The sequence below is a fragment of the Dermacentor andersoni genome, unplaced genomic scaffold (genome assembly GCF_023375885.2).
Source record: "Dermacentor andersoni unplaced genomic scaffold, qqDerAnde1_hic_scaffold ctg00000042.1, whole genome shotgun sequence".
NCBI classification, from domain to species: Eukaryota; Metazoa; Arthropoda; class Arachnida; order Ixodida; family Ixodidae; genus Dermacentor; species Dermacentor andersoni.
The window spans coordinates 2,148,286-2,170,396 of NW_027314756.1; the positions used below are offsets into that span (position 1 = coordinate 2,148,286).

General features: G+C 45.6%; 1 protein-coding gene across 4 annotated transcripts in view; it reads right to left on the bottom strand.

The window, feature by feature from the left end:
- The window catches only part of LOC140214415 (uncharacterized), a 78,604-nt gene that overhangs the window by 34,736 nt on the left and 21,757 nt on the right, over positions 1-22,111 (bottom strand). The window contains exons 6-11 of one of the 4 annotated variants that reach the window (XM_072285786.1): positions 19,468-19,606; positions 13,542-13,725; positions 8,060-8,086; positions 7,751-7,856; positions 1,381-1,410; positions 282-426 (exon numbers count right to left, since the gene is read on the bottom strand). In XM_072285786.1, coding sequence (XP_072141887.1) covers positions 282-426; positions 1,381-1,410; positions 7,751-7,856; positions 8,060-8,086; positions 13,542-13,725; positions 19,468-19,606 — 631 coding nt within the window. The remainder of the gene's footprint in view (positions 1-281; positions 427-1,380; positions 1,411-7,750; positions 7,857-8,059; positions 8,087-13,541; positions 13,726-19,467; positions 19,607-22,111) is intronic. The other 3 variants (XM_072285787.1, XM_072285788.1, XM_072285789.1) reach the window with 3 other exon arrangements.

A 22,111-nucleotide genomic window follows, 5' to 3' on the forward strand; every position in this document is an offset into this window, starting at 1 on the left:
AGTCTTTAAGTACCTCACGCACCCGGTACAGGACACAGCCCTCTGCCAGCAATCTCCAATTAGCCGTCTTGTGTCAGCTGACTGTCCTATGTCTGCAAATTTTCAAATTTCATCACCACATGATCTCCTCCTCCTTGACCTCATAGTTGAATACAACTGTAGGGCTTAGTAAAAGAAAGAAAGCCTCTCATGGCATGTTTCCTTTCTTCTTTTCTTGGCAGTCTATCCACACTAACACTAGAAAAAAAAAAATCTATGAAAATGCAGGTATGTGCACTCACTTTACGGCAGCGTCCCTGGAAGCCAGCACCAGCCCGACTGTGCAGGACCCCAGCACTCCGTTCAGTGCGTTTGGGCAATGCCCCAGATGCTTCAGCTCTGGCAACAGCTGCTGGTAGATGGTGGGTCACATGACCACCGCCGCTGCTGCAAGCATAACAGGCACATCAGCATGCCTCTCCAAACAACCTGGCTATTTGTTCACAAACTTATCGTGCACAGCCATAAACACTTCAGCGTAAGGCTGCAATTTAACTCTGCAGGGACAAGTTGCAACAAGTAGGATTGACAACCACCTTGCTTCAGCTGCTACCATTTCAAAAGGTCATGATTAGCATTTGATATACATATTCATACATTCTTTTAGATGGGAAGGAAAGCTTTCACCAGCACTATTCACAGTGTTGACATATTGTCGATGTTCTTGTTTCTTTGTGCTTTTTTTGATAAGAGGGCCACATCCATTACTGTCAACTTATGCGAAGTATTTTGTTGCAGATTAGCTGGTTCATGCTGAACAAACTCTGCACTCTGTCCTACCTCTCATTTTGGCATTATTTATACACTTTGCACAGTACCTTACTTGTTCATTATGCCAAAGTTTCACTAACAAAAGCTGGGCTATAATTATTATGTTAGTGCAATTGAATGCCCATGACACCACTGTCAAACCTGAGAATAAGCCGCAATATTGTAGCGATGCCTTTTCCGCTGCTATTCCTTTTCGCACTTCGTCAGTTGTCAGAGCCCCACTCCACCAGCACTATACATTGGATCAGGCAGGCGTGAACGGTGGATGATAAGAGTGGCACAGAATCAAGCAGAAGGCATCACTACAAAACTGCAGTTTAGGACTGCAACGCACTGCAATAAGAGGCCACATAAGCACAAATACAGGAGCAGCTGCATTTTTGCTGATGTGGCTCAGTGGGCATGCACCACTGCAATGAACTCTGCACTACTACCAAGCTTCCTCGTAGGCACACGCTCAACAACCTAGATTTTAGAGGCTGGCTTTCCTGCACAGCTAAGTCATTGCGCTTGCATAGTAATGAAGGGTGAAAGGAAATAAAGATGTTGCATTACACTTCAAGCACTTACAAATATGACGGCAAAAGGTGCTTTCTTGGGCTGGTAAATTCAAACAAACAAAGAAAGAAACAACTTGCATTATATTCATGCAAACACAATGCTAACAATTCGGTAAACTGAGTTTACCAATAAATACAAGTGCGCGAATACTGATTTTTGAAACTTAATTGAATAGTGCCAGAAGCGAATCGAATATCATAGCTTATGAATAATGAACAGCTGTTATCACACTTACTATAAAATGATGTTCACATCCTAGTATTCTTAAAGTTAGCAAGTTTCTGTCATACATAATGAAGCGTTGCTTATTATAAAAGCACAATTGAAGCATAAGGAGCAAACAAGTAGTTTCTTCACATGCACTGGACTCTTCAGAGTGTAAATGATCGCTGCATAAGCTGTAAAGTATGGCTACCTAAGCGATGTAGCCAGTTTCACTATGCATGTTACGACGTTTTACGTCTACATTATGCCCACGGGGTGAAAATTTATCATACTTTTGCTTAAATTTTATGTTTAATTGGGCGCAGTTGATGTTCTGAAATATTTGAAAAGTATTCAAAATATCTTAAAAGTATCGAAAAATATTTGCATTTACAAATAGAGACTATTTGATTCAAAGATAGAATTGAATAGGACACTATTCAATTCATTATTCAGAAGTTTCAAATATCCGTGCACCCCTACAAACTAATTAGTATACCATAAGCAACAGTACTAAAGTTTACAGGCCACAACATGCATGACACTAACACACCAGTGCTTCTGCCAACTTCTAGCACTAAAACCATCTGGGAGGCGAGGGCTGCAGTTGTGGTCCCCCTCTCAAGCTGCAATGCCTTGGCAATGCAACGAAAGCTCCACTAAAAGGCCAATGGTCTGCCTCAGCCACACACTGTAGATTCTACTCTTTGACAATACTACTTCAAATACCATAGAGTTTCTTATAATTACCTAGAGGAAAAATTAGGCATGCATTGCTATTGTAGGCATGGGAATACTGGGAAGTAGTCAATATGGACTGACATCTTTCTTAGAGAGCCAGGGCACTTTGAAGACATCTGTATACACTGGTTCACATTTTTTTTAACTAAAGCATCACGTAAAATGCTGTCTTTTCTTACGTAAGAACACTTTAAGCCATGACAACCAAATGCTGGGTTGTACTACTATATCAAACAAACAAAACAGTACTGGTGGTGCTTTAAAGTTGGAGAAAGAACTACGAGGGCAGCGCTCACTGTGCATCAGTTTATATTGTCCGTTTTCTTCGCCTACGTGTTACAAAAGTAAAAGACTTGTGATGACTTCATTGTAAGGTAACTATTTGCGTGTTCAAGACAAGCCTGTCGCACCAAAATCCCAGCGTCCCAACGGTGCCACAGTTCCACAGTGGTACCAGATTTCCCTTTTCTATGCCATTCCGATTCTGTAAATATATTATGTTCTTGAGTGGTTTATGGTAAGAATTAATGCAGGAATTTTAGAAAAGCTGCTCTTGAGGGTAGCTTTCCCTCAATGCATGCCATATAATGGGATAACTGGAACCAGCTGAGAATGTCTTGTCAGTGGGTTGGCACACAATGCCGGGCACACAAAAGCGATACCACAGAGGCGCAGGTGGCAGGTTTTGAGTGTTCACGCACTGCCACTTACGTGCACAAAACACATAGTCATCGTTGCTGTCTCTCTCTCATCGTCATCTGAAGCCATCTCGTACTCACAAAAAAAGAAAGCCACCCTCCGAGACAAACTTTAGGTCTTCAGCAATGCTGCTCTTGGAACTACTCCAAGAAGGAGCTATTTCTTTTTTAGACACACCACCGCCACTAGCATTTCTCATGGGTGCCGCCATTTTTAAATCACCATTGCCAGACTAAACACATGGTTAACGTGCAAAACATGTTTTTTTCCAGACTCCTCCAGCCCTCTAGTGTTGAAAACTGAAACCAAAGCCAATTATAGACCATAACTCGTCCTTGGCGGTGGTAGCAGCACAATATCGGGCTGAACGAGCGTGTGCCATTGGCAACGTTGGTACAACCTCCCACACGAGTACAGCTCAGGATTGGGGGTTAAAGGAGAACAGACAGAAAATTTTTGTACAATTTTTTCTTTTCTGTTAAAATTATCGTGGACCCCACAATCCCGGTACAATGCCTCAATACCTCGAACTTGCAATGAATCATGAATGCAAAAAGCACGCCAAGTTTCTTGGCGTATGGTTTGTTTACAACTAATCTGTGTACACCACGAAAATTGCGAAGGTGGGGTCATATGGCATCACTGATGCATGGGTTGGTGCATTAGCTGAAGCCGCACTGTGATCGCTCTGTCAAAAGCAGTAGGCGATGCAATAATAGGGAAGAGAATGTGAGAAGGACGAAGGGCACTGCAAGCTCTAGCAAAAGCAACAGCCAATCCCCCATAGTGGTTATAAGCCACAATTTCAGAGGACAACAACAGTACGGGGCCAAGCTTATTATCCCATGTGGAAGGCGGAGAAGCGCAGAGTGAGAGAGCAAAGACTGGTTTATGCAGTGTGCATCCAACTTTCGGCGACCACTGCTTCATATTTTCATGATGTACAGAAGTAACTTGTAAACTAACCCTAAGCCAAGAAGCTGTGCTCCACTTCGCAAGCATTTTGAAACAGTCACCTTAAAGGAAAGCATAATGCGAGTATTTTTTTTTTTTTCACGCTCGAGGAAATCTGGCATGACACTAGTTATGGGGTCAACAGCTATCTGATCATCATCATCATCATCATCAGCCTGGTTATGCCCACTGCAGGGCAAAGGCCTCTCCCATACTTCTCCAACTACCCCGGTCATGTACTAATTGTGGCCATGTTGTCCCTGCAAACTTCTTAATCTCATCCGCCCACCTAACTTTCTGCCGGCCTCTACTACGCTTTCCTTCCCTTGGAATCCATTCCGTAACTCTTAATGACCATCGGTTATCTTCCCTCCTCATTACGTGTCCTGCCCATGCCCATTTCTTTTTCTTGATTTCAACTAAGATATCATTAACTTGCGTTTGTTCCCTCACCCAATCTGCTCTTTTCTTATCCCTTAACGTTACACCTATCATTCTTCTTTCCATAGCTCGTTGCGTCATCCTTAATTTAAGTAGAACCCTTTTCGTAAGCCTCCAGGTTTCTGCCCCGTACGTGAGTACTGGCAAGACACAGCTGTTATAAACTTTTCTCTTGAGGGATAATGGCAACCTGCTGTTCATGATCTGAGAATGCCTGCCAAACGCACCCCAGCCCATTCTTATTCTTCTGATTATTTCAGTCTCATGATCCGGATCCGCAGTCACTACCTGTCCTAAGTAGATGTATTCCCTTACCACTTCCAGTGCCTCACTACCTATTGTAAACTGCTGTTCCCTTCCGAGACTGTTAAACATTACTTTAGTTTTCTGCAGATTAATTTTTAGACCCACCCTTCTACTTTGCCTTTTCAGATCAGTGAGCATGCATTGCAGTTGGCCCCCTGAGTTACTAAGCAAGGCAATATCATCAGCGAATCGCAAGTTACTAAGGTATTCTCCATTAACTCTTATCCCCAATTCTTTCCAATCCAGGTCTCTGAATACCTCTTGTAAACACGCTGTGAATAGCATCGGAGAGATCGTATCTCCCTGCCTGACGCCTTTCTTTATTGGGATTTTATTGCTTTCTTTATGAAGGACTACGGTGGCTGTGGAGCCTCTATAGATATCTTTCAGTATTTTTACGTACGGCTCGTCTACACCCTGATTCCGCAATGCCTCCATGACTGCCAAGGTTTCGACTGAATCAAACGCTTTCTCGTAATCAATGAAAGCTATATATAAAGGTTGGTTATATTCCGCACATTTTTCTATCACCTGATTGATAGTGTGAATATGGTCTATTGTTGAGTAACCTTTACGGAATCCTGCCTGGTCCTTTGGTTGACGGAAGTCTAAGGTGTTCCCGATTCTATTTGCAATTACCTTAGTAAATACTTTGTAGGCAACGGACAGTAAACTGATCGGTCTATAATTTTTCAAGTCTTTGGCGTCCCCTTTCTTATGGATTAGGATTATGTTAGCGTTCTTCCAGGATTCCGGTACGCTCGAAGTCCTGAGGCATTGCGTATACAGGGTGGCCAGTTTCTCTAGAACAATCTGCCCACCATCCTTCAACAAATCTGCTGTTACCTGATCCTCCCCAGCTGCCTTCCCCCTTTGCATAGCTCCCAAGGCTTTCTTTACTTCTTCCGGTGTTACCTGTGGGATTTCGAATTCCTCTAGACTATTCTCTCTTCCATGATCGTCGTGGGTGCCACTGGTACTGTATAAATCTCTATAGAACTCCTCAGCCACTTGAACTATCTCATCCATATTCGTAATAATATTGCCGGCTTTGTCTCTTAACGCATACATCTGATTCTTGCCAATACCTAGTTTCTTCTTCACTGCTTTTAGGCTTCCTCCGTTCCTGAGCGCATGTTCAATTCTATCCATGTTATACTTCCTTATGTCAGCTGTCTTACGCTTGTTGATTAACTTCGAAAGTTCTGCCAGTTCTATTCTAGCTGTAGGGTTAGAGGCTTTCATACCTTGGCGTTTCTTGATCAGATCTTTCGTCTCCTGCGATAGCTTACTGGTATCCTGTCTAACGCAGTTACCACCGACTTCTATTGCACACTCCTTAATGATGCCCACAAGATTGTCGTTCATTGCTTCAACACTAAGGTCCTCTTCCTGAGTTAAAGCCGAATACCTGTTCTGTAGCTTGATCTGGAATTCCTCTATTTTCCCTCTTACCACTAGCTCATTGATCGACTTCTTATGTACCAGTTGCTTCCGTTCCCTCCTCAGGTCTAGGCTAATTTGAGTTCTTACCATCCTATGGTCACTGCAGCGCACCTAAAGGGGATAGAACATTTTTCAGTCAGTGCTCCTTTAAGCATATTGTTGGAATAGTTGGAAACCCTGAAGCACCCACAGCGACTACATAAATGTATTTCGATATCTGCACTCTTCACATTATAGACATTACAGGAGGAAAAGGAGGTGTCACACTTTCAAATAGTTTTAACAGATAAACTGATCAAAAAAAGAAAAAAAACTGTAGACAAGCTTGGTCTTCACTGAAAGCTACAACAATAAAGAGCCATGCACTAGGGCACTGTGGTTTCAAAAATACAAGGCAAATATAATATGTTCAGCTTCTCTTTTGTTTTGGTTTGAACGCATTTCGAAAGGTGCACAGAGAAAAAAATTGGTTAACACAGATTGAGCATGTTGGTAAAGCCCTAAGACTAAAAACCAGTGCAAATGGATGCAGACAGAAAAGAAAAGCAAAACATCTTGTTAAGCAACACTGCTGTTGCCAACTTCACCTGCTGACTTCACCCTTTCAAATTATATCAAAGCAAACTGCGAAAGACTTGGCAGTATTTCTAAAGTACTTCCAATATACTTGCATGTAATTCTTGCTAGCTTAAAAAGGACTACAGTCTCAAACAGTGAATGCATGGAATAAATAATTCCATAGGTACCACCTAGCCAAAAATATGTTAGTCCCAAATGGCCCAGCACTGCTGCTGATGATGAGGCAAAAACAAGGCAAGCCCTATGTGAATGGTCAAATAGTAGCCAAAACATCAGCGAAATTGCTGTAGTGTGGTAGGCTTCACAACATGGCAAAGAGTGCAAACTGGGCTAGGTGATGGCTATTGCAAGGCCGCTGTGTTCCATGAATGTGCAGCTCACTACTACATGCCACAATGGTCTGGTCACAAAAGACGATGACATGCCCAGTGCGCTGACCGTGCATGAGCAGTGGAATCTGCAAAATCAGGCTTCCGCCTGATTGAGCAGGATTGGCTACAACACAAGTTGTGGACACCAGGCAGCAGCGTCTGTCTGGTTTTTATTCTCCCACAAATTATAACATTTATTAGCACATAAAGCATAAGCCGCTACCCAGGAGATCAGACCTCGCACCTGTACAATCAAGAGGCAAGTACACAGTTGCAAACACACATCACTGTAGTGAACATCCAATGGATTCACTTGGCTCACGGAGGAAGAAAAAACTACTGGGAGAGAGCACTAAGTCCGGCAGTTAGCCTTGGCAAGGCACCCTTCTCTAACAGAACCCCTCCTTTCCTTCGCTGCCCACTTGCACACTGGCACTCGGGAAATGGGCCCTACAAGGTTGCCGGATCTTTCAAGGCATTGTCTGGTTTGTGGTAGCTCTTTAGTGACACTGACGTCACAATCAGTCCTCACCACCTCATACTCTCTGCATGCTCGAAGGGGCATTTCTCATTTTCTCAGTTTTGGTCTTGCACAAAATAGGCTGGAGTAGCAAATAGTTGGAGTACCAGCAGCTCACCTCTGGAGGGATGACGGAGACCTCCAGTGGCGAGGAGTAATACGGCTGCAGCCAGATGACGCTGTCTGCAGCTGGGGAAGCACCGTGCTGCCCAAAGCCTTCTCAGCTGCACCATAGAAGTGGAGGGCTGTCAGTGCAATACACATCCTGGACAAACAGTGCTTGCAACCAAGTTCTCTCCGCTCTGATTTAGTACCAACTGCTTTGTTCTCACCTGCACTGACGAACCATCTGAGACACTCACTTTTCATGCAGCACTGTCTGTAGCAGTCGAACAAAAATTAACGCTTACCATGCATTTGCACTTACCTTTCTTCTTTCCAAAAACTGGCACATCTGCAACAGTAAGGATGGCTTGAACACATTCACAGGAAAGTTACAAAAATAAAAAAATACATATCTGTAAAATACTACCGTTTTTTTTTTTTCCACATTTGCACACTTCCAGCCAAGACTGCCCTCAATTGCAACAACAGTTGCTGCTGCATTTGAGCGTAGTCGAGTTGGATGCAGTATCAGCATAACTGAACATTATTTTACATACATCACTTAGCTGTGCCCCCTCCCACTTGCAGAAGGCCCTGAGTCAACCATTGGATGATACCACTTAAACATTTTTTCAACAGAAATAATGTGCTCGCTTGCTCTTCCCACTAAAACAAGTTATTCATACTGATTGTATACAAACAAAAGCATGGATGAAAAATGAGGCCTAAGTCTTCAGTGAGTCAGTCAGCCGTGAAACTACAGTTTGACTGCTGAAGCAGTAAAAAAAATATACAGCAGGTATGCTTCAAGATGTGCAATGCACACACTGACAGCACTTAAATAAGTCACAATGATAAAGGATTGTTAGCTCAACCCTAATTCAGAAGTAATTCAAATTTCATGCCCAATTCCAGCAAGCATGTGCATTGTGCACCCCTGTGATGTAAAATCCTTGCAAATTTAGAGCCATTTTTCTCAGCTAATCCCTGGAAACACAGCGAGTGTGCAGCACCACAAAATCTACAGTAGTGATGACATTGAACTGGAGGCAAAATAATGTAATGCTAGTATCCAACAAACAAATTGACAGACACTTCACAAATGTACCAACAATGGGTTTGTTGGTCAGTCACACTGAAGTGGGATGAAGTGTGGCACAACATGGGGACAAGGACACAAGACTGAAAGAGTGATACACTCACAGACAAGCATTTTGTGTCGTTCTTTCAATCTTGCTTCTAGTTTCCATGTTGTGGTTATATATTGCTTCATTCTAGGCTTCTCGAAGTCCCAGCCCCTATTGCAATTACGATGGCCCTGCAGCAATCATGACAGCTGCTTTGTCCTGTAAGCTTGGTGTGTATCCAAGGGTGTGGCTACAAAGCCCCTTTGTGGGTCACACTTGGACAGAACTTTCTGTGGCAATGCAACCAATGCCATGGAGTTGTACGAGGTTCCCTGCTCAGCATTGTCCTCAGGCACAATTCACTGGTTGCAAAATAACACAGAAGCTATACACCCCATTTCTCACTCCCAGCATCATCAAACCTCAATTTGACAAAGTTTGCACCAGTAACATGCATCTGAAGCACTTCCTCCATCACCACCAAGCTTTCTTGCACCAACCTCTGTCAGAAATTACAACGTACTAATTTGCCAAACTTTCTGTCGCTCAGCTTCACACATCACAGACACACTGAAACTGCTAATAATTGCTGCTGCATGCATGCTTTCTGGCCTGTGTAAAAGCTATTAGACTTAGCTTTCAAGAACAAACAAGATGTAACGACAATGACAAAAGAAAACCTACATTTCCTCTGATAAAAATGTTTGTGCAAGCTCTTCACAATGCCTTAATAACATTTACAATGTTGAGACCATACTAAGGTGTGTGACTACTCATAACACTGACATTAAAGAATTTTAAGTGTGTCCGGTATTCTGCCAAAAGTGGGTGGATTGCCGGGTGTGCAAAGGCATAAACGTGAGCAACTGGAGTAGTGACACTACCTGGTGGCATCACCCCTCCAGCCGCTTACATTTACACCCCCGCTCACCTGGCGATCCACCCAAACCTCCCGCGTTTGCCAGAATATGGTGTAAATTTTCGGCAGCAGCATAATTGTGTTCCTGCCAAATATGCACACCAGCAGCAATGTAGAATACACTTGGTAACTGCAGTAATAGCTCTGTGTTTGTCTGGTTGAGCTCTGTGCCACCAGGTGACACCACTTCAGGTACTCATGTTTACACTCCTGCTCACCTGGCAATCCACCCAAATTGCTTGTGTTTGCCAGAATACCAGGCACGCTAAAACTCTTTATTCCCTTTTCATTGTCATGCAGTGCTTGCAGTACTTGACACACCAGACTCTCCTCCTCGAAGCATGTGCAATGTGATGCATCTCATCACACCTGCATTTTCACTGTCAAACATAGCATTTCAATACTTGGCTGTAATGCTAAGCATTTCAATGCAAGCTGTAAAATTACATTCAGGCACTTTACGTGCCAACACCACAATCTGATTATGAGGCACCGTTAGCGTGAACATGCAAGCATGTGGCTCATGCTCAGCATAGCGCCAGGCGCAGGAAGCTGCGCAAAGCAAGCACATGCGTGAAATGCCGAAAAGGCACCACACGTCGGGTGTCGTCAGCTGCGGAACCACCTCTTCACTTCACCCGCGCACACAGCCACCTGGCCATGTGATCGCCCATCATGGGGAAACATTTTCACACACTGCCACTCATGAGACATGGAAAGCATATAAGTATGCACTTCTACCACAGTGGCGCCGTGGGAGCTTATTATTATTCGCCAGTGGCAGCTTTGCACAACCACTCACATCTCCGTCAATCCATGAACCGACCATGACGGAGGCAGGCATCACCGAGCTATGCCATGTACAGCAGTGTCAAAAACAACGGGCCCGCAGCAAGACCCCTTGGCATTATGTTACGCTCCGTCCGCAAAATTAATGCTTTGTGGTCTATCGTGCAATAAGGACTAAACGCAAAGCTGGCATCGGCTAAAAGGGGCTTCGTAGTGTCCAGATGGCTGGCTAGAGAAGTGGAACTTTTCCCCTCCAAATCACATTCAGTGCAACAATGGCACATAACATGCACAACAGAAGTGAAGGGGTAGTTCGCTCACAGACGATGCACGGCATGTGCCACCTTTGCAGTGTTCCGGGCATGAGCGTGGTTCTCGCCACCTGGTGCTGCACTGAGCATGAGCTACACATTCGCATGTTCCCTCTAATAGTGGATCGACCTGAACAGGAGCGTTTTTGCATTTCACCCCCACTGAGATGCCGCCGCTGCAGCCAGGATCGAAAAATGCAAGGCCGCAGCCCACTGTTATATCACTTAAATAGACCTACTACGGTGCAGTGATTAGAGCATTTGGCTCACAAATGGAAAATAACACATTTAAATCCCAACAATTTGAGACTATATTTTTCCCCGCTTCGAGGTACTTTTGATGATTCACTCAGTGATGCACAGAATTTTTACGTGACACATTTTTAAGTCCAAACTTTTAAGACCAAATTTGAAGTTATCTGAAATTCCCTTGATGCAAAGTAGCGAAGCTCGCAAATGCTGTCCATGCCAGTTTTCCTCCTTTTCTGCCTTCCTGGATGCAAGCACAGTCGAACCCAGATATATTGAACTCGAAGACAATCGCACTGCAGAATGGTCTTTCATATGCTGATCACAACGCTAACCCTAAAAGCATGTGTCACCCGGACCAAAGACCGCAGTGCACCTAGCGCATGTCAAAGTGCTTGTTGCACATTTTTATTCGGAAAAGGTAGGAATAGACACACTGCACAAGCAAACTAGCCTTTATGGATATGCACCTTCCCGCCATCAGTGCACTTGCACTGCAAATCGTGTGCGAATGTGCCCCACCATGTTCGTTACAGTACGAACAATAGGCAGATCGTCATACGTGGGCTACCAGGCGGACTGTCAGGGTGGGTTTCATTTAAGCATCCCATGCCCTGCACTGCGTATCGGACCGGGAGAACTTTCGTTTTCTTGAAGCAGAGTAGCGATCTGCTCCTGCCGACAATGACCGCAGTTTTGCACAAGCCATCCATATGAACAGCGAGCAAAACAGAGCACCCTGCTGCTCATTTTTCCTTCATGGCATATATTGCCCTTCAGATTCAATCTCCTGTTTGACAGCACCTGCCAAAACAGTGCCATTTGAAATTCATCAGCATTAAATATTCCCGACGACACAAGAAGTGATAGTGTCTGCGTTAGGAAAAGTGCACTTGCAGGGGTGCAGTGCAGAATTCTATATATCGAATGTGGTGGTGAAGGAGAGTTCGATGTACTGTCGGCCAAAAAAGTGAACGGACCACGGCTTAGGTGGCCGGAGCGGCTGCGGGGCCACACCGGGGCGCTGCTATCTCGCTCCGCGCGCTGACAACGAGAGTGCCCCGGGTGACGCCAGACTTCGCCCTCACTCTCACGCCAGGCCTTATCACACTTGATAAATTTCTAGTGCGCCGTTTGGCTGCTCTGGTGCTGACGGTTGCGACGAAGGAGACTGTGCATTGCCAATAGTCTAGAACATGGCGCTGTCACACAGTAACGGATGGCAGCAGGGCATCAACCGCGGCACTGAGAAAGAACGACCGCTGCTCAATTTTAGGCAACGTAACGCAAGTAGCCACAATGACAGCTACGGTGATGCGCGCTCTTTCACGCCAGCGTGATAAGTTTCAGGCGCCAAGCTTTACTGAGGGCACGGCTTTTCTGTGGAAATTACTTTCCCGGCATTGTCTCCAGCAGTGCGTTTAATATTTATATCAGCGAGGCCTCTGAAAACTGCTTTAATTAGCTACTACAATGCGTAGGCCGTTATGAAACTTTACAAAAGTATGGCCACGAAGAGATAATTGGGACGACGAATCGGAATAACTAGTCAGTCATGAAAGTTTATTAACGGAAGCATTCCATGGCTTGAAGGGGTCTTCAGTGCGATGAAAAGTTGCCACCGACCGTGATGACTTGGCTTACTCGCCTTGGCATCGAGAGTGCCGCCGCTATAGCTTCGGACGTCCGTGCAGCGCTTCCCGCTCTCTAGCACGTCAACGTGAAAGAGCACGCGTCACCGAAGCCACCGTTGCAGCTACTTGCGCGATGTTGCCAAAAATCGAGCAGTGGTGGACGTCGACGACATGCACTAATATGAAAGACAAGGTGAATATCAGCAAAACAACAATCAGAACGGGTCTTCGTTCCCTCTCAGTGCCGTGGTTTGATGCCCTGCGGCCGCCCGCTACTGCGCGAGATAGTCATGTGCTGGACTACTGGCGATGCACGGTCCACGCTTCATCGCGACCGTCAGCAGCAGAGCAACCGAACGGTGCACTAGAAATTTATCAAGCATGATGAGGCCCCGCGTGAGAGTGAGGGCGAAGTCTGGCGTCACCCGGGGCACTCTCGTCGTCAGAGCGCGGAGCGAGATAGCAGCGCCCCGATGTGGCCCTGCAGCTGCTCCGACCACCTAAGCCGTGGTCCATTTACTTTTTTGGCCGATAGTACATGTAGTACATTGCTATAATTTTGCAAGGAATCTTTAAGGGGATTTTACAACTGTTCGATATAGGCAATAATCTTATATAACCAAGTTTGATATATCCGGGATCAACTGTAGCAGTGCAGCACCAGGAGCTTTGCAAGTACGCCAGATAGGGATGAGTGCACAAATGAAGACACAGGCACAGAAGACACGGGCACAGAAAAGGACAAGCACATGTGTGGCACCTGCTGCCTACTTACTAGATGGTGGGAGAGGGCTTCGTGGCATGATCGGCCGAGGCGCCCGATCCACAGCATCCTCATCCCGCTTCGCTGGAGGTCGGGCCTTCGGCGGCTCGAGCGGTGGCAGGAGAGCCTTTGGTGCCGTGGCGATAGCCTTAGTGCCTTCTTCTGTAGCCAGGTCAATGAACACAGGCTGACCCTCCTAAAGATGACAAGGAAACATTACTTTTATGCTGCAAATAACAGACCCTAGCAAGTGTACAATCATCTGGCGTTGCAGCACGTGACTTGCGGTTGGTGGTGCTATCTTCCTACATGCCTGTGCATTGTATCGACATAGCTTCAGCTGGCATTTGCAGCTATACAGCACCCGCAATACGAGCACCACACATCAGGACGTTTCCTTTAACAGCGAACCACACTGTACATCCGGGAGCACTCTTGCAGCATGCTTTATGTTCGGCTAGTTAAACATGAGCGCTCTGAACACTTTTGCATTTTTTTTTATTTAGCGTGTCACACTATAGATAAGGGCACCTTCGTGCCAACAATGCAACAAAGATAACGAGAGTTCCAGTCATGTGAAGGCTGCGACCTCTGTTATTGGCACAATGTCGTGTGAACAATCGTAAAATAGTCTGTCTTTTCACTTCTAGTGTGCAGTTACTGCTCTGGCGTCACAGTCAAGGGTGTCACAGAAAACAGATGTATTGATAAGACAGGGGAAATTTTCAGGTGACAGGTGAGCTTTCTGCTCCTGCAGCAAGGGTTAAGTGTGGATCTCTAGGAAAGGTGTTAAACCTGCAGTAGACTTAATCAGGCTAATGATGAGAAATATTCTTTAAATTTCCCCTACATTACAGTTGAGTCTCATAACAGCCATATATCCAACACAAAAATACTTTCATTATATCTTGTACTCATTATAAGCATATTTATTCATTATATCTGATAATTTGTTATATCAGTTCATTGTACTGAGGATCAAGTGTACTATGCATGTGGCATGATGTGCTACGTTCTTTGTCCCCAATCATACTGATCTTTGCTGTTTATGTGTAAGCAGTGTGTAACTGTGGTATGTCCATTGTTGCAGAACCATTGTGTAGGCACCTGCTCTTTGCACCTACAATATATGAAAGGGAACCATGGTGGCCAGAGAAATTCTTGGCAAATAGGCAGCTGGGTCTCTAAAGACAAGACAAAAGTAACACAACCAGTCAAAAGAAAAAGCCCAAGACACGTCTAATTGTACATTATACATGAATGCATTTTACAATCTTATGCAGAAAAATAAAACACGACCACCATCAACTGCCATGCTTCCTTAAAGCTAAACAACGGTAGTAGGTTGCTTCTAGGTTACGCTCCTCTTTCTGACATGAATACTCTTGGTCCAGGCAACTTGAAAATTAAGCCACCGTCAAAGGACTCATAGATAAGAGAAACTAGACGAAATTACTTTTTCCGGGGGGGGGGGGGGGGGGGAGGAGGGGGGGTCGAAATCAGCAAGTTTAAATTCACTTACAGAGTACTAGTAAGAACAGGCCACTACGTCCAACACGCTTATGTGGCGGGAGTGCCTCCTGCATTCTAGACATTTCACTGCCCACAGAGGTGACTAATGATGGATACTCAGTCCAGTAACAAAGGCAAGACAAGAGAGCCTGTCTTCACCTGAGGCCTGGATGAAAACAAGCTCCACTTGTTTCACTTTTGCACCAGACTCGTTCACTTCCGATTTTTACACAACTTCTCAGACACTTTTGAAACTCAGCGAATCAACACATAGTACGATCAATATGTATTAACACACAACACCAGGACACACATACTGGTAGCAGTAGGCGACAACTTTCGAAACCAACAAGTACTACTACTGACTGATACCAAAACTGCACAAAATGTGTACGTTGACCATTTAATTTGGTATGTTGATACATAACATGCAGATGCTTAACAGTTCTTTTGGGTACAGTGGGTACAGTGAACACATACCAGAAATCAGGATGGTGCAAAAAGTCATTCTATTTTATTCTGCTGGCAGCCCAAAAAGCTCACTTATGCACATTTATGCCTCGTTTTGCACTTGAAGTATACTTGAATCTTTTAGCAACCATGCATTTAGTATTCACCTTTGAATGTGGCAAGTTACAAGCAACCGAACTGTGCAACATCAGCAGTATATAGTGCAACGTGAGCTTTTTCCCTTCTGCCCTCCTGGCAAGCACACAAGATTACCAATAGTTATCAGCCACAGGCTGGTATACTGTACCAGTATGGCAGGGTTCTCCCGAGCAATTTTTGAGGGGTGAACATCTCGCAACCAGGGGCAATACCACGATTAAGCCTTTTTTTTTCCCCAGATATGAGCTTCCGTCACTTTGAACTGCACTCACCAATTTTGCACTTTGGACATTATAACAGAACTATTGTGAGCCAGCCATGCATCCTACCGCAATCACCAAACTTCGTCAGGACAAGGAAATGCACAGCTTGCTGTTCACTAATGATGCACCAAGAATTCGAATCTGCATAAGCCAATACGAGCACTTCTGTGTCCCCGTGGCAGTAGTAATGAATTGTGACGCTAGTTTTTGCCCTTTTCATTCACTTCCCTTGCTTTTATGTTTCTATGACAAAATAGGGTGATGCAGCTATCCAAAGATCTCTGATCTCTTTATGATGGTTCCAAAATGACGGCTTTGCATCAATGAAAGGTCCTGTGCTCCACGGTGCTATGGCACCTCCCGACACACAATTTTCTACCTTATTTTTGTCTACAGGACGCTAGAAAAGTGTGAATTTGTCAATTTTTACATCACTTTTCTAATATTCCCTCACGTGATAGAGATACAACACAATTGAGGATTGCGGTGGGGGGGGGGGGATGGTAATTTCGATCAGAGTGGTGGGCAGGAAACCGGAATGGTGGGCAACATTTCCACTGCTTCCCACCGTAGGGAGAACCCTGCAGTATGGTATGGCAATAACCAGCAACATGTTCACAATCCTAAACATTATAGTTAGCATATGTGGACATGACGTCTGGAAAGTAATTCAAGACAGACTACTACAACGATGCTGTCAATGATCATAACTTACATAAACACCCCCCTTTCAATTTGGCTTCGATTTAGATAAAACCACCTCACTGTCAAAGCTTACAGATGAACTATAACTTGCGAGTGCCAGGACCTTGCCCTATTGTGGAAAATAGAACCAGTACTTTCATAATTCACAACAGCAATATTTGTAATACAATACAGTCAACTTTCATTAATTCGACCCTGATGGGACCGGCAGAATTGATAAAATTATCCAGCTGGTCAAATTAAGCAGGATGCACAAAAACCTTTTGGCACAATTTGGCAGTATTTTCCAAATTCTAACACACCCAGAATCAAATGCGTGCCCACTTTCTATGTGTCCAATGCAGCAAACTAATATAGATATGGCATTAAAGCTACTAAACGATGTAGTGTGAGTTATACATATACCAGATTTCCCAGAAAAAAGAGAATGGCCAGGGGTCCAATATGTGCTGCACAATAGCAGCTGGTTTTCCAGATTAAGTTTCGCCGCATTACATCCGTGCTATGCGGTAAAGCATTCGAACATCACAAAGGTGGTTTTGGTATCAAAGGTAAATACTCTGCAGATATCTCTCTGGTTCAGAACAACTGGATTGAAGAACAAAGAACTCATACCTGAAGAAGGAGCCAGTTGGGCTCTGAAATGTTGGGCTTTTAAAATTGAAATAAATTTTGGTTGGAGTTTCCTTGTTCTTTAAGTCGGTTTTGTTATCGTGTCCATTGGCACCACGCAGGCAATTTTCGGCCCAATTTACTTGAGAAAAAAAACATGTGCTAGCATTGGGTAAATACCATAAACAACATTGTGGGCTACGATTCTTGCTTGAAATCTTCCTAGGGCAGGCCGAAAATAAACATTTTTGACAGAAGATTCTTGACGTGTTCAGTGCATTCACTGTCCCCTAAGCCCCACCGACACTGCCTGTGGTCTCTACTGGGGACACTCAGGGGTCAGGCACGTGTGTGCTAACTAGTCAAGTTTGATATATTTGGCGAAGGCAAAGTTCAAGATCAAAATAACGAAAGCTTGGGCCCACAGAAATGCATGAGCACCGGCCAGGACCTTCAGCCAAGATCGAATTAGTTAAAAAATGTAAGTAACCACAGTCAAATTAATGAATGTCTACTGTATTCGCAGTTCTCGTTCAAAAAGTTTAACAATCCCCTGTAAGTGGCAGTGCCACATTCTCCACAGGGCATGGTGGTATGGTATGAATGGTTGTGAGGTGCATGGTTGGTTGCCTGCAGTAATATAGTTCATGTGGGCACCCAATCAGCTTGTAAACGCGCTCTGCAGACCAGTTGCCTCAGAAGTTCTCTCACAATTGTCCATGCTACTTGCCGCTGCTTCTAGGCTTCGGCTTTGTGGCAATGATAAATGAATGAGCGGAAGGCTGTCAACCTGTCCTTCTTTAAGCAGGCTCCTCTGTGATGGTCGTTAGCTGCGGCTGGAGCTTCTTCAGCCGACGCACAGCCACTGCAGCTTTGACGTTACAATATAGCAGCTGCGGACTGCGTGAACGAGGGTTTTTGCCCATCAGAAAAGGATTTTGGCAGCCCCATACCGTAAGACTCTGGCAATCCCATGCTGCAAGACTCTGGCAATCCCATGCTGCAAGACTCTGGCAATCCCATGCTGCAAGAGTCTGGCAATCCCATGCTGCAAGAGTCTGGCAATCCCATGCTGCAAGAGTCTGGCAATCCCATGCTGCAAGAGTCTGGCAATCCCATGCCGCCAACTTGCCCGAGCACCAGGCTGGGAGCATGCTTGTACCTATCTTACCAGTAGGTGCTCGCTGGCAGCACTCGTCTGCTTCTCACGGCAGCAGCAGATGCTAGACTATTTCACCAAAGCTGTGGTAAGGACAAGGGGTGCCCAGAGACCCTCACAAATCGCTGTAAGACCCCCTTTCGAGATGAGAACCCATATAAATGACTGAGCTCCAGGTTGTGGTACGCCTCTAGCCATTACTGGCGACCACGGGATTCGAACTCAGTGCCTTCCACATACAAGGTGGGAGCTCTACCATTTCACCACCACAGTCATGACCCAGTAGGTGGAACGCCCAGTTCAGCTGCGAGAGGTGCATGGTTCCATCCCCACCACCACCCCTGACAGGTGTCCGGCTTTCCAGGGGTGTGTTTCTTGGGAGAGATTAGTACTGAACACGATGCTTACTGTGCGAGAACGTACAGCAAGAATGAAGACAAACAAAACATCCCCACCCTGCTTATTTTGGACACAGTCTAACTCTGGAAGTAGGCGACAGGCTGCTGCCTTCTACAGCAACATATGCCCACAAAGAGGCATTCACGTGCAGTACTATGTGCAATTACAAGCAACAGAACTGGCTAGAAGACACAGTCGACATACAACTCGGCCAACCACAATTCAACTCTTCGCAAGAATAAGAGATGCATCAATATGAAAATGGTATTGATGTGCAGTTCCTGAAGAGCCAAGCACCCGAGGAACTATTTTGCATGCATATCGGGAGGCTTCCTTGGCACATTAAGATTCTTAATATATACAGTCATACCTCGTTTTAACGAAGTCACACTTGACACAAACATACCTTCATTATATCCAATATTTGTTATAAGCATGCATTCAACCATTGCTATTGTCAGTGAAATTTTTTTATTTTTTTCCAGTTATGCCAATAAACCCAATATTTTGTTACATTTGACAGCCCTATATTGAAGCGCAACTATAGTGGGCTTTCCAAGACTCAGAAGTGTAGCGACTCCTGTCCCATGGCAATTCATCAAACAGAATTCTGTGGTAGCATCTCTCCAGCACCCAACTACCCAAACAATAGACCTATCAGAAATGGGCGAATATTCACCTTGCGCAGCCGGCAGTAACGCATCTTCCTCTGCAGCTGCTCCAGCTTCTGGCGGGTGATCTGGTTCTCTCTGTGCCGGCGGCTCTCGGAGGCGCTGTCCTCATCGCTCAGCTCCCGAGGCGTGTTGTCCTCACTGCACCTTGCCAGTCACGCATGCACTTAGGGTGCGCACCAGTTCTCCCAGCCAGAGAGTGCACAGCAAAGTGGGTGGGGGGAGGCCACGCTAAAGTCGCTCCGATCCCCTTCGCAGGCGGCAGAAACGCATGGGTAGTATGCAGGGTCGTTGCAGGCTTCCCATGCGTCTCTTTATCTGTCCAAGACAATACCAATGGCACCTTAGAAGCAAAATTTTCCTTTTGCCAATAAGCACCTTGTCATCATAGCCAACTTGCCTGTCATTTGCAAGCATCATGGACTGCTTATCTGTGGAAGCAAGTCTCCCTTTTGCAATTTTATTTTAATCATGAAAGTCTTAATAACCATGGCTCAGAAAGTTCTCAAATAGCCACAACGCAGGAATATGAAGAGCTTGCTGAATATTTTTACCATTCCTGCCTGCTTGAACAACACTGACATCTTAGAAAATATAGAGTTTCTAAAGTTGAAATATAGAAGCATTGTACATTTACAGCATTACTGATTGGCTGACCAGAAAAGATATAATTCCTGCAATAAATGAAAAACTACAAACTTCCTTAAGGTAAGCAGATTTTGTTTAAAATGCTCAACATACCCCTTTTAATGAAGCAATGTAGCCATTTTTATGGCTACATTTATAGCCATCTTTAGACAACCATGCAGTAGGCATCGGCACCAATGCAGAAAAGTTCACCTAGCTTGCACACTTCAACAGTGGCAAGGAAACTATGTAATTAACAAGTGTAACTAAGGGGCTAGACATTGGCCCTCCATATTCTGCTGGCATTTTGCAAGCGATCCCACCTGACTAGCACTGGCTGCTACAATTGCTGTTAGCAGTGGTTAATACAAGCACACTATTAAGATGTGAAGAAAATAGCATTTGGAGTAACAGAATGGTGTCCATTGTTACATAGACACTTACTGAGATTAAGTTCAACTACACTTACATCCTACCACTTAGGATCAGTTACGTGGGGAGATTAATCCCTAGGCATACATTTAAGCTTTCAAAGGAAAACTCTGCAGCGCAGCTGGTGGTATGCCGCAACATTGGTTGAGCTTAACCGGTGTTGCCATTTCAGCATAGAATTTTGAAGACTAGGTTTAAAGGCAAATACAAAGTGAAGGGAACATAATGAAAGAGGTATTGCACAGTCCCTCTGATCTATTCAACCACTATCTTATAAGCTCGAGGAAGAACAAATATACTTTGCACTTTTGGCATGTGCATTGCTGCTAATGGCTCAGCTATGCTGCATTGACATCTAAATGCAAGAAGCCTGTAGGTCAACGTTTGCCACTATAGTGTGTGGGGATGCGCGACTCTCGCGCGTCCCCTGATGTTTTTCCCGCATAGCGCATCCCCTGATATGCTGTTTTCCCGCACGGCTCGCGTGGCCTGGCGCCCGCGGCGCTCGGAGTGGTACAAGCGCGGTGCGAGAGATGGCGCGACCGTCGCGGCGCGGCGGGGTTACTCGGGCGCCGAGGGACAAGGCGCTGGCTTTTTCCCGGCGGGCCGGCGAACAGCGTGGACATTCCGCGCGCGCTGCGACCATGCTTCTGCGAGACCGCCTCGCGTGGCCGCCTTCGAACGCGCCTCCGTTGGCGTGACCGAACACGCGAACGACCAGGCGTTGGGATCCAGCATGGGGCGAACATATTCGCTCGCAATGCAGTCGCGGTAAGTCGGACTTCTAGATTTGTCGCACGCCCATCGGCATGTTTTGGGGATAGCAACTCGGCTAGCAGGCATTGATCTATGAAAGGTGCAATAAATGCCCTTGTGATTGTTTGCACTACTGTGTTGTCGTTCCTTTGCCCCAAGAGTACGGAGGAGAACCCCGTATCTCCCACATCTGGCTGCCCAACGTGGACCTCTTGGGGCATCGGACGATAGATTTAACAGTTTTGCTTCGTTCGAGACCTTTGTTTGAACCGAAGCGTAGGGCTAGCGTGGATTTTGATCGCTAGCGTTGGCGGCGTGCTTTCTTGAGCGAGGCGGCGGTGGCTGTAGTGTGTTTGAACACGTCAACATGCTAAGCCTTTTCGCAAGTGTTTTCTTTAATGACATTCGTCAGTACGAGAGCCACGTGGTCTGCATCCTGGGAGAGCGAGGCTGAGCGCCCGCGGAGCAGTGGCAAGCCTGAAGCGAGTGAGTACGGAAGCCTCGTGGGTGGTCCGAATTTCTTATGTAAATAGCTTCTTCTATCTCTTTGACTCTGATGAAGTCGCGGCTCTGGGAGGCGGGTGGCCGCGGGCCACGGGTGCCACGACGGGCTGACTGGTATTGCGGCCTGGCACCGGGCGCTCCGACACCGTCTGGGACGGTGGGCGCCGTCAACTCGGATGCTGTGTGCACCGAGCGGAGTAGGACCACCTCACAGAGCTAACGTCTCCTCGCGGCTGCCTGTTTTGCGCTCATTTTGAGTGTTGTTTTTGGATGTCGGTTGTTGTCAGAGTAGCGACGCTTTAGGCCTAAGGCTTTACGAAGCTGCCTGTCGCA